The sequence below is a fragment of the Zalophus californianus genome, chromosome 16 (assembly GCF_009762305.2).
Source record: "Zalophus californianus isolate mZalCal1 chromosome 16, mZalCal1.pri.v2, whole genome shotgun sequence".
Taxonomy (NCBI): Eukaryota; Metazoa; Chordata; class Mammalia; order Carnivora; family Otariidae; genus Zalophus; species Zalophus californianus.
In genome coordinates, this window is record NC_045610.1 from 56,519,621 (window position 1) to 56,532,405 (window position 12,785).

General features: G+C 52.1%; 2 protein-coding genes across 2 annotated transcripts; both read left to right on the forward strand.

Annotated features, from left to right (window-relative positions):
- Window positions 1–504: 504 nt before the first annotated feature.
- On the forward strand, window positions 505–1,053 carry LOC113939472 (60S ribosomal protein L34-like). Its single transcript, XM_027625617.2, has 2 exons — window positions 505–707; window positions 903–1,053. The coding sequence occupies exons 1-2, from the start codon at window positions 505–507 to the stop codon at window positions 1,051–1,053; spliced, it is 354 nt and encodes a 117-aa protein (XP_027481418.2).
- Window positions 1,054–2,293: 1,240 nt separating this feature from the next.
- LOC113939850 (E3 ubiquitin/ISG15 ligase TRIM25-like) lies at window positions 2,294–8,212 on the forward strand. Its single transcript, XM_035724425.1, is given in 12 exon segments — window positions 2,294–2,359; window positions 2,445–2,558; window positions 2,855–3,522; window positions 4,611–4,706; window positions 4,918–5,074; window positions 5,077–5,105; window positions 5,108–5,152; window positions 6,537–6,699; window positions 6,921–6,983; window positions 7,606–7,847; window positions 7,849–8,025; window positions 8,027–8,212. Coding segments are annotated over 10 exon segments (1,752 nt in total). The 5' UTR covers window positions 2,294–2,359; window positions 2,445–2,558; window positions 2,855–2,928.
- The last annotated feature ends 4,573 nt before the right edge of the window (window positions 8,213–12,785 follow it).

Genomic DNA, 12,785 nt, shown 5'->3' on the forward strand with positions numbered 1-12,785 from the left:
AACATTAAGTGAAATAAGACTCAAAAGGACAACTATCAATATTCACTCATACCCAAAATAGGCAAATTCATAGAGATAGAAAGATTAGACGTTATTAGGGACAGGAAGGAGGGATACAGTGGAATTATTGCTTAAGGGTTACAAAGTTTCTGTTAAAGGTGATGAAAAAGTTTTGGATATAAATCACTATGACTATATCACTATTTATAGATCACTACATAATGGTTGTTTAACATTGTGAGTATACTTAATACCACTGAATTGTATATAAAAATGGTTAAAATGCAAATTTTATGTTAGGTTAATAAGTGGATGTTATAAACAACTTTATACGAAAAAATTTGAAAATTTAGATAAAATGGACAAATTCCCGGGAAAACACCATTTACCAAAACTGATACAAGAATAAATAGACAATATGAATAATTCTAAATCTCTGAAAGAAGTTGAGTATGTAATTAATAACCCTTCCACATCTGGGGAAAGCATCCATAGGCATTCAGAATGGTCCAGCATTTGACCTGCTGTCGTAGGCTGTCCTACAATACAGCCTCTAACAAAACTAGGCTGTCCCAAACCCCTGGTAATAGAATCGTTTACCTTTATACCAAGAAGTTTGGGAAAGCACCAAAATCTGCATGTGGTGTGGGCCCAGGCCGACTTCAAGGAGTTTGTGCTATGAGACCTAAAGTCCTTACGAGGTTGTCTAAAATGAACAAACAGGGGCGCCTGGGTGGCTCAGTTGTTAAGCGTCTGCCTTTGGCCAGCCCCACATCGGGCTCTCTGTTTAGCAGGAAGCCTGCTTCTCCCTCTCCCACTCCCCCTGCTTGTGTTCCCTCTCTCGCTGTCTCTCTCTGTTAAATAAATAAAGTCTTATATAAATAAATAAATAAATAAATAAATAAAATGAAAAAACACATCAGCAGGGCCTATGGTGGTTCCATGTGTGCTAAGTGTGTTCATAACAGGACCAAGCGTGCTTTCCTTATTAAGGAGCAGAAAATCATTGTTAAAATGTTGAAGACACAAACACAGAGTCAGAAAGCTAAATAAAAAAATTAAGCTTTTTTTGAGTAATAAAAAAAATCAGAAGGCTTAAAAAAAAAAAAAACCCTTCCACAAAAAACACTCAGGGCCTAGGTGGCTTTCCCACTGAATACTGCCAAACATTTAAGGAAGAAATAATATCAATCTTACTCTTCCAAATCAGTGATAAAGAACACTCCTGAACTCATTTTTATGAAGCCAGCATACCTTAATATCAAAACTTGACAAGGACATTACATAAAAGGAAAATTCCAGGCCAATTTCATTCACGAACATAGATGCAAAAATCCTATGACAGTATTAACAAATTGAATCCAGCATATATAAAAAGCATAACACATCATGACCAAGTAGAGTTGATTCCAGAATGCAAGGTTGGTTAAGAATGAAAATCAGTAAATACAGAATTGCCACATTCACAGAATAAAAGAGGCAATGCTTACGATCATTTCAAAAGATGCAGAAGAAGAATTAGATAAAAGTCAATATCCATTCCAGATAAAAACTCTTAGCAAACCAGGAATGAAAAGGAGTCTACATAATCTGATACAGTTATCTACAATAAACCTATAGCAAACATCATACTTCATGGAGAAATGTTGAAGATTTTTCCTCTGAGATGGGGAAATGAGAAAGGGATATGCCTTCTATTTACCTTTTCTATACAACAAACAGGACCACGCTAACCTATTGGAGCAAGACAGTGATATATTGCAAGCTTCTCAGGGCATTTATCCTGTTGGGTAGGGGAGAATGGGAAACAGAAACCTTTAACAAGGAAGCAATTATAGAGCAATGGGAATCTCTCTTCTGCTTCGCTCATCCCTTTTTTTCTTCTGAGGATCAGAACCAGAGTGGAAGCAACAGTCTTTAGAATCACCAGTCAGATAATGTTGATCATTCAACTTTAGACCAAGAAGGGGCCTTGAAATATCATCTCCTATAACAACCCTGTCAATTCACAAGAAAAGAACCATGATCCAGAGAGATTAAAGGAGTTGTCCAAGATCCAACTGCCACTTAGATGCCATTTCCTCTCTGGTTGGTAATGTGAGTCCCTTAGGTCCAATGCACAGAGCCCCAGGTGCAACAGCAACTTCACCTCCTGGGGTGAAGGCTGTGGAGTAAAGCATCACCCATGGAGAGGCCGAACATGTCCAGTGGCACACCTTTTGCCCTGCTGACATCACAAGCAGAATGCTGGGGCTGGTCACACTTGCACTGTGATGTCAGGGAACAAAGCTGGGGGAAATCTTTGAGGAGGGGGGGCCCACTTGATAGGGAGATCACGAAACAGTGACCAAAGGGAAAGGTATGAAGGCGGCAGCCATCGGATCCCAAGAGATGGAGAGGGCTGGGGTGGGGGCACACAGGACTGAGGGGGACTCTCCCAACAGCTGGTGAAGTGGGACCAGGGCAAGACGCCTGCACCTGAGTGCCCGGCGGTTGTGTTCTCTCCTATCCCAGGGCAGCCGAGCCTCTAGCCCTCCCTGACGTGTAGCAGGTTTCACGTAAGGACTTGCGCTTCCTACCTTTCTTCTGAAGGGCCAGAGAAGTGGCTCCTTTCCCTGACATTGATGTGACTTCTTTCTGCCATCTGCTGGCTTGTCCAAGATGTGTTGCAGGAGTTAGGGCCGGGACTCGGAGAACACAATCCCCGTGTCATGCCCCCCGTGTGGGCTGACCGATGACACCGTCTCTGTACCCCACGGGCAGACAGCTGCTTCTATGGGAAGGACTGGTGCACCCCTGAAAGGCCCCTCAACTCCTGCCGTGGCTTCTTCATGGCTCTGCTCTATCTTCTCAGGGCCAGCCCAGGACCACAACCCAGCCCTGCAGCCCCCTGCCCAGCCCTCAAGACATCCCCAAACCCAGCTCCTGATGAGTAACAGCAGTCTCCGCACATTCGAGGACCAAGTCCTCTGTCCCATTTGCCTGAATGTGTTCCGCAACCCAGTCACCACCTCCTGTGGGCACAACTTCTGCATGCCCTGCCTCCAAGGTTTCTGGGACCACCAGGCCTCCGTGGGAAAGACCCTCTACTGCCCCCAGTGCCGAGAGAGCTTCCCCTCCAGACCGCGCCTCTGCAAGAACTGCATCCTGGAGGAGATGGTGACCTGCTTCACCCAGGCCAAGGGCCAGACCTTGGGGTCCTCCCGGATCCTGGCAGGGCCCGGGGACGTGCCCTGCGACTTCTGTTCTCCGCAGAAGCTCAAGTCAGTCAAGTCCTGTCTGCAGTGCATGGCCTCCCTGTGCGAGAAGCACCTGCGCAGCCACTTCGAGGACCAGGAGTTCCGGGACCACCAGCTGCTGGAGCCCGTGTGGGACCTCCAGAGCCGCCTGTGCCGGAAGCACCGCAAGCTGCGGGGAGTGTACTGCCGGACGGAAGGCTGCTGCGTGTGCGGGGCCTGCCTGCTGGAGGAGCACAAGAACCACGATGCCCTCCCCCTGGAGGAGGAGCGGGCCCGCAAGGAGGTGAGGGGGGGCGGTGGGGGGCCCGGGACCTCACGACCTCACGGTTCTGAGGCTCTCACGGAATGTGACTGTCTTTCACAAGCTGGGGCACACCGGTCCTTGGGGGGCAGGTACACAACCATCCAAGTGACGGTCATGGGGGCAGACGCGCCACGACATGAGAAAGGGTTGGCGAGGTCGATGAGCGAGGGTCCCGAGTTGTATGTACGAGTTCTAGGTTTGTTTGTTTTGGTTTTGTTTGTTTGTTTGTTTTGCACAGCAAAAGGGAAGTCTGAGAGAAAACCTGTCATATCAGGTGGGGCAGATCCCCTCCTTTTCTCTACTTTCAATTTTTGTTTAATATACTTGTACTGCTTTTTCGAGGGGAACACTTAGATTTCAGACATTCCCTCACGTGTATTCAGTAAGGGCGCTCTTCCCACACAGCCACCCAGGAACGGTCCACGGCCAGGAGCTCCGGCCGGAATGTAAACCCATTCACCACCCTGTTGAGCTCAGCTGACACTTTTTCCACAGCAAGACTTGGTCAACAAAGCAAGCAGTGTGTTGATTTATAGGCTGGCTTAAGCTTCTTAACTTGATGGTGTGCCAGCAACAGTTCGTGGACAGGCACTTGGAATGGCACAGTTCTGTCATCTATTATAAACAAGAACGTGCCCATCGCTAGAACGGGTGGACACTGAAGGCTTCTCTGTAGAGGGACTTAGGACATAGGGCTGCCTGGGCCAGGCAGGGCCACCCCCAGCAAGGTATCTCCGGGGCTCCATATCTGATATGTCCCTCCTCGACCCACTCCTGCCTCTCAAGCCCCTGAACCCTCCACAGCCCCTTTCTGTAACCTGAGACCGAGTGGTCGTCACGGTCAGGAGCAGAGAACCTGAGTCCTAAGAAAGGGGTGAGAGTCTCAGGGAGTGAGAGACCACAAAGCAGAGGGTAGACCCTGGGCCATCCGCCCTTCAGCTCTGGTCTCTCTCATGTTAGGCATCTTAGGAATGTAAGAGGTATGTCTCCTCTGGGCTCGTAGAAGGGCTTCTCTCTGAGGCCACCTCTCTGAATCAGGGCCCTCTCCTCCCCCCTCTCGCTCCCAGGTGGAGGTTCGGAAGGTCCAGGTCAATGTGGAAAACCAGATGCTGATCATCAACTCTCACAGCCAGAAGCACCGAGGGCAGGTGGCCTTTCTCTCGGTAAGGCTGGCCCGCCCTCGCCCAGGCCCGGGCTTCCCCACAGTGCCCTGCATCAGGCTGAGGAGCCCTCTCAGGCCTTGGCATGGATGTCATGGAGCCCGGCAGTCAGCAACAGGATGCCGAGGCACGCTCCAGGCCATAAGACTAGGGGTGCCCGGCCGGGGCTCAGAGATGCCTCTCGACACACCGTCCACCACCCCCCCCCCAACAGAAACTGATCCAGACAACACGTGAGGAGGTGAACACCTGCTTCTCAGAGATCATCCAGGAGGTCAGACAGCTGCAGATGAAGGTCTTGGATTTTGTGGCCAAAGAGGAGGCCGCCGCTCTGGGGAGGCTAGGCAGCTCCATCCAGCAGAGCCACAACCGCTCCTGAAGCTGGAGGAGGACAGCATCTGGCTCTGCAACCCTGCTTACCCAACAGGAGTGATCAGCAGTTTCTGCAGGCGAGGCCCCACCCACCCCTGTCTCTGCCCCGGGCCCTGATCCAGCCTCTGCACCCCCTCCACCTGCAGGCGCACCAGATCTGCCCAGACCTAGGATTAAGTGATCAGCGTTCGGGGCTGCATCTCTTTGTCCATTCTTCGGCCTCTGGAGGCTCCCCATCCCAGGCCATAGGTCCTGAGCTTACACCAACCCCCTTGGCTTCTTCCTCCACCTCAGCACTCAGCCTTACCCTAACTTTCCTGCCTTCATTTCCCTGGAACAGAAGGAAGTGGACCCTGGGATTCCAAGTATCTGCCACAGTCTATATGTTTCTCCAGACTCCCCCAGGCCAGGGATGGAAGCGAGACCAGTACAATCCATATAGCCTGGAATGAAAATCCCTTTCCCTTCCCCAGCCCTGGTCTGGTCTCCAGCCCGTTGCTGCTACAAGAGGGTAGCAGGCAGGATCGCCAGCAGAGGTTTGGGTGACAGCGGGGCCCAGGGCAACCCAAAACCCCGTGCTGGGGAACTCCGGATTCAGCACAGACCTCCTTTCTTTTTTTTTTTTTAATTTTTAAAAGGTTTTTTTATTTTATTTTATTTATTTATTTGACAGAGAGAGAGAACAAGTAGGCAGAGAGGCAGGCAGAGGGAGAGGGGGAAGCAGGCTCCCCGCTGAGCAGGGAGCCCGATGTGGGGCTCGATCCCAGGACCCTGGGATCATGAACTGAGCCGAAGGCAGCCGCTTAACCGGCTGAGCCACCCAGGCGCCTAGACCTCCTTTCTTCAGCTGGTATCACGTGCCCGGGAGCAGATTTCTAATTTCCAGAGCTGCTGCTCACCGTGTCCAGCGCCCCCCCACCCCTCCGGCCCCAGCACACACACCAGGAAACATTTGGCAAAGTTTTTCTTTTCTTTTTTTTTTTTTTTAAGATTTTATTTATTTATTTGACAGACAGAGACACAGCGAGAGAGGGAACACAAGCAGGGGGAGTGGGAGAGGGAGAAGCAGGTTCCCCACCGAGCAGGAGCCCGATGCGGGGCTCGATCCCAGGACCCTGGGATCAAGACCTGAGCCGAAGGCAGACGCTTAACGACTGAGCCACCCAGGCGCCCCAAGGTTTTTCACTAAGTGATTAAAAGCTCAAAAATCCTCTTCCCATTGTTTTCTCATACACTTTGCTTAATGCACTAGGCCACAGCGGCCACGCTTTTGGCAAAGCCCTCATCTAAGACCTCACAACCAGCAGGAAGGGGGAGAGATGTCCAGGTTTGAAAATGAGCCATTTCTCCACCTGCCCCGTGATTCTGGGGACCCCCGAGCCCCTAGCATAAGCGGGAGCTCCTGGCATCCGCCTGGGCCCAGGCTCACAGGTGGTACCGCCGGCTGCTCCCTGCCTTCAGGAGTTCCCCAGGCTGAAGCACTTCCCTGCCTACGTGGAACCCCTGATGGGAACCAACTGTGAGGAGAAGCAGCCCTTCCTCCAGTTGCCAGAGACCCTGGCGGAGCTCCGCAGCCGGCTGATGGATGTGGGTCTCAGCTTCATCAATCAGCTCCTCCTGAAGGGTCAGTACCGGGAAGCCCAGGGCCACTGGAGACTCACCTGCATTCGGGGGGTGGGACTGCCCTACAGGGCAGTGTTCGGGGTTCCAGGCACTTGCAGAGAGCCCTGCCTGCCCCTGTGCATCTTCCCCCAGGTGACGCAGCCTCCTGGAAGCCCAGGCCTCTCTCCGGAAGGACGCTGGGCTGTAAGAGTGTCCTCAGCAAAGCCCCTCCATCTCCCCCAGGCATTAAAATGAACTCCTATGAGGTGCTGCCCCCGGCTGTGGACAGAAAAACACTTCTCAAGTGTGAGTCCTCAGTGCTGGGGTCCAGAACAAGGGGTGGGAAAAAAAGGAGCAGCCCCCCCGCCCCACGGGGGGGCCTTGTCTTCCCCAGCCCCACCTGCATTCAGACCAGGGCTTCCAGAGAGATGCCAGCTCTCTGACCTCCCACTTACAACTGAAGATCTCAGAAGGACTCAGCCTGTGACTCCAAGGCCCTAATAGGGAAGGGAGGACTACCCTGTCCTACCCCATGGGTGGGGGCAAGGACCTGCCTACCGCCCAGCTGCTGGTTCTGCATCCTCCCTGGCTCTGGTGGGCACAACCTCTGCCCTCAGTTCGGTCCCTGCCAGTATCCCCACACCCCCCACACACACAGCCCCGGGCTTTAGCCAAGCCAGCTTGGATGACACTGTCCATTTCTTCCTCAGACAATCTCCCTTTTCCTTTGATGCTTCTGCAGCCCCTCTCCTGGGCAGAGCTGGGAGGCCCATCTCAGTGACTTCTCTGAGATATAGTGGGTCTCTCTGGTGAATTCCTGAGTCACCTCCTCCAGGAGCCCTCGACTTCCCTCAATCCCATTTCAGTCTCCTGTCCTCAGCCCCGGGGGGCGCTCACCCTGGCTCCCTTTCCCGTCCCCTCCCGCCAGGTTACTGCAACCTGAACTTTGACCCCACCACGGCCAGCGAGGAGCTGTTCCTGTTCAAGGGGACCCACTCGGTGCTGAACCTGAGCATCCTGCTGGAGCCCTTCGCCACGGGCGGCTCCTTCCCCGGCTGCAAGCAGTGGTCGCAGGTGCTGTGCTCCCGCGGCCTGTCCGAGGGCCGCCACTACTGGGAGGCCGACGTGTCCAACTCGTGGGTGTGCTTGGGCCTCACCTACCGCCGCAGCCGCCCGCCCGGCGGGCCGCCCGCGCCGCAACGTCGTCTACCTGCTGGGCCGCAACCCCTACTCGTGGTGCCTGGAGTGGGACCCGCTCAAGCTCTCCGTTGGCACAACAACACGCAGACGTGTGCTGCACGGCGGTTACCACCGCACGCTCGGCGTGGCGCTCGACTGCGGTGCCGGCTTGCCTCTCCTTCTACTGCGTGGCGGGCGGCGTGAGCCTGCTCTACCGCTTCCTCGTCCGCTTCCTGGAGCCGCTCTACCCCGCGGTCATGGTCAGCAGCGGCGCCTCAGTCACGCTCAAGCAGCACGCGGAGGCGGAAGCGGAGGCGGAGGCGGGGGCGGAGGCGGGGGCGGAGGCGGGGGCGTAGGCAGCGGTCAATAAAGCTGGACTTCAGCGCCGGCTGGACCCGCGGGGAGGGGCGCCGGGGGCGGGCGCCGCCGGGGGTCCCCGCCCCGGGTTGGAGGGATGGGGTGGGCGGCCCACCGGCCTCCCGACCCGCGACCCCGGACGTCCCGGGAATCCCAGGAAAACAGGCAGACCCCCTCCGTTCCCGCAGCCCCCAGGAGAAGGGCTCTGAGGCAGGCTGGAGTTCCCCGGGACTGGGGGCAGTGCGGTGGCCTCCGGAGGGCAGATTCCTGACCCGGGTGCACAGGTCCCCCACCGTGGCGACCACCCTCCTAACCCCATAGAGGCCCCTGGCTTTGGTTCTCCAGGCTGGGTCCCGGCACCGGGGGGCCCAGGGAAGTGTTCCCGAAGGCCCTGTGGCCTGAATGGGCGGGGCTTGGAGCAGATGGCTTCTCTCCGCTCCTCCCCTGCAGGTGACCCGGCTGAGAGTGGCGACCTAACCGATGGTTTGGGGGGGTTCTGTCCCAGTTGCTTAATTGGGCTGGGAGGTTAAGGCTAGGAACCCTGGCTGATCTCAGGCCCAAAGAAAGGCTGAGGGCTTACTGACCATGAGCAAAGCGTCTCATACACCTGCTGTTTCAACCTCTGAGCAGATGTGAAACTGAAGCTGTCCACTCTTCACCCACTTCTGTGTGGCTGGAAGCTGTTTGCCCCAGCCATCGGCCCACTCCCCTCCACTCTCCTAACATGTCGCATTGCCCAAAAGCAAAGGGGCTGCTTCCCCATCCAGGCCTCTGCCATCCCACCTGCCCGGTCAGCGTGTGCGGAAGTGGCCTGCGAGGCTGGATCCCGGCCAGGTTCCTGCCTCGCCACCGGCAGGAGCGTGCCTGGGGGACTCAGGCCCTCTGGGGAAGCCACCTCAGCATTTCCAGCCTCAACCAGCCTTTTGTTCTAACGGCCTCTCTTGGGGAAGCTCTCAGGTTAATGATCCACTCTAAGAGGAAAAGCTACAAGTCCTAGGAGAAAAGCCCTCGGGCAGTGCGGCCCAGAACCAGGCCAAACAGCGCCCGGCCCCACGGGTGTGCCTGAATTCCATCCCCGCCTGGCCTGTTGGAAGAGAAATTAGTGACCCTAGTTTCCCATCAGGAGACGTCATTTTAGGGCCAGGACGGGGCCAGACCGGAATCAGGTGTAGGGGGTACTCTCAAGGTCTCTGAGGGTGGGGCACCCTCGAGCAAACTGTGGCTGTGATTTCTTGCTGACCTTCCTTTCTGGAGTCTTCACTCTTGTTCCCCATGAGCGGTTCCCCATGCTGATAGGTAGGAATGAAATGTAAACTTTTCCCAGTGTTCAGGAGAGGTCTTTCACACCCAAATGCCTACATCTTGGCTCCCCACCCCCAACGCCTGCAATCTTCATTCTTCCTGGGATGAGGTCAAGAAGTGCTGAGGAGGCGAGGGTGGGGTACAAGGAGGCAGTAGGGGCCTGCTCTGACTAGCCGAATAGATCTCCAAGTCTTTCCCCATCTCCTTGCAAGGAGGCAGCTACCCTTGCCAGCTCTTCATGGGGTGCTGTGTGATGCTGGGAACCATCCTGACACCTTCGGGCACTTGTTGGTGTGAAATCCACATCCGAACTAATAGGGGTATTTGCTTTCCTAAACAGCTCTTCCTTTGCAGTTCCTAGGCCACTAGGAATTCACATGATAGTCCTGGGGTCCTCAAATGCGTTTTTATTTCACAAAACCAAATGGCAAGCAGGCCTGCACATCAGGGAGGCTAGCCAGCAAACCAAAATGTCAGCATTTTCTGCTCATGGCTCAGCATGTGCCTCATGGCAGAAATATGCTAGAGGGGTCCTCCCCGGTGCAAGATCAGCCAGTGCTCTTGGGTAATCCATGTCTAAGAACCATACCCTTTCCCTTTCCCCCACTGCAGAGACACCAGGGAAGGAACTGTCCCTAGAACGCCACCCACACACTTCTCATGCCTTCCTGCTCCCGCCTTAGCACTCAAAATATTTTTTTTATTGTGAATCTGAATAGGCTGTAAACTAGTCTGTCACCAAGGATTATTTCACTTTAAAATGTCCATGTGGTAGCGCCTGGGTGGCTCAGGTCGTTAGGCATCTAACATCTAGCCCGACCCCTGTGGCTCAGATCGTGGCCCCGGGGTCATGGGATCGAGCCCCACATCAGGCTCCCCGCTCAGCGGGAAGCCTGCTTCTCCCTCTCCCACTCTCCTTGCTTGTGTTCCCTCTTTCGCTGTGTCTCTCTCTGTCAAATAAATAAATAAAATCTTTAAAAAAAAATAAAAGGAGCACTTGGGTGGCTCAGTAGTTAAGCGTTTGCCTTGGGCTCAGGTCATGATCCCAGAGTCCTGGGATCGAGCCCCACATCGGGCTCCCTGCTCGGCGGGAAGCCTGCTTCTCCCTCTCCCACTCCCTCTGCTTGTGTTTCCTCTCTCGCTGTGTCTCTCTTTCAAATAAATAAAATCTTTAAAAAATAAAAATGTCCGTGCGTCCTTTACAAAAAAAATTATGTTCCTGTATTACTTGGGTAATTTTAAAATTAATCTTTTTTTGCACTTTCTATAAAAGTAATGTTGCTTTTATTTAACAACACATGGCATCTACCATGTCAAGCACTGTTCACAGCAAATGAAATGTTTATGGCAAATATGAACTCACATAATCCTCATAAAACCTTATAAATAGGTATAAATTATCCCCATGGTATGGATAAGGAAACTGAGAAGAGGTTAAGTGACTTGTCCAAGGTCATGAAGGTGTATAATTGAGGAGCCAGGATTCAAATCTAGACTGTCTCTTTTTTAGCTATTATGCTACACCGCCTATCTTATTCTGTGTTCGCTACAGAAAACTTACAACGGGGTGCCTGGGTGGCTCAGTCGGTGAAGCGTCTGCCTTCGGCTCAGGTCATGATCCCGGGGTCCTAGGATCGAGCCCCACATCGGGCTCCCTGCTCAGCAGGAAGCCTGCTTCTCCCTCTCCTACTCCCCCTGCTTGTGTTTCCTCTCTCGCTGTGTCTTTCTCTGTCAAATAAATAAAATATTTAAAAAAAAAGAAAACTTACAACAATACTGTATACTTTCAAAATGCAAAAAAAAGACTTCCTTCTCCTCCCTTTGCCATCCTTTTCCTAAGTTAAGTCTGCACATGCCCTGCATCCAGGTGGGAGCAAAGGACCTTCTTATTCCTCCATTTGCTTCCACTTTCAACCTCCCCTTTAGCGTGAAGATTCTTTGAGGCTGAGGATCCTCCAGCAGGTGTGTGAGGGGAGAAACACATACCTCTCTCAGCCTCTGTTTCCTGATCTGTAAAATGGCATGGACAGGGACACCGTTCATATTTGTTAAAGATTCTATGACTCCCAGTGCTTCTCAAACCAGGCAGCTGGGAAACATGCATTTGGGGCAGGGCCAGGACTAGGGTGAAGCAAGTGAGGCATTCACCTCAGGCACAAAATTTAAGAAAGGGCTCCAAGGGGCACCTGAGTGGCTCAGTCAGTTAAGTGCCTGCCTTTGGCTCAGGTCATGATCCTGTAGTCCTAGGATCGAGTCCCACATTGGGCTCCCTGTCCCTGCTCAGCGGGAGTCTACTTCTCCCTCTCCCTCTACTCCTTCCTCTGTTCATGCTCTCTCTCTCTCAAATAAAAAAATAAATAAAATATTATTTTTAAAAAGGGTACTAAATGAGAAAAATATACAGCCAAGAATATTTTATCCAGCTAGGCTGTCATTGAAAATAGAAGGAGTCAAAAATAAATAAAATTTTAAAAAAGGTACCTGGGTGGCTCAGTTGGTTAAGCAACTGCCTTCAGCTCAGGTCGTGATCCTGGAGTCCCGGGATCGAGTCCCACATCGGGCTCCCTGCTTAGCAGGGAGTCTGCTTCTCCCTCTGACCCTCACCCCTCTCATTCTCTCTCTCTCAAAAATAAATAAAATTTTTTAAAAAAGAAAAGAAAAGAAAATAGAAGGAGTGATAAAAAGTTTCCAGGACAAACAGAAACTAAGAGAATTTGCGATCATCAAACCAGCCCTATAAGAAATATTGAAAGGGGTCCTCTAAGCAAAGAGAGAGCCCAAAAGTAACATAGAACAGAATGGAACAGAGACAATATACAGTAACAGTCACCGTATAGACAATACAATGGCACTAAATTACTATCTTTCAATAGTTACCCTGAATGTAAATGGGCTAAATGCCCCAATCAAAAGACACAAGGTATCAGATTGGATAAAAAAGCAAGACCCATTGATATGTTGCCTGCAAGAGACTCATTATAGATTGAAAGTGAGGGGATGGAAAACCATTTATCATGCTAATGGACATCAAAAGAAAGCTGGAGTGGCAATCCTTATATTAGACAAATTAGATTTTAAACCAGACTGTACTACGAGATGAAGAAGGACACTATAGCGTACTTAAAGGGTCTATCCAACAAGAAGATCTAACAATTGTAAATATCTATGCTCCTAACATGGCAGCAGCCAATTATATAAACCCACTAATAACAAAAATCAAAGGAACACATTGACAATAATACAATAACAGTAGGGGACTTCAACACCCTC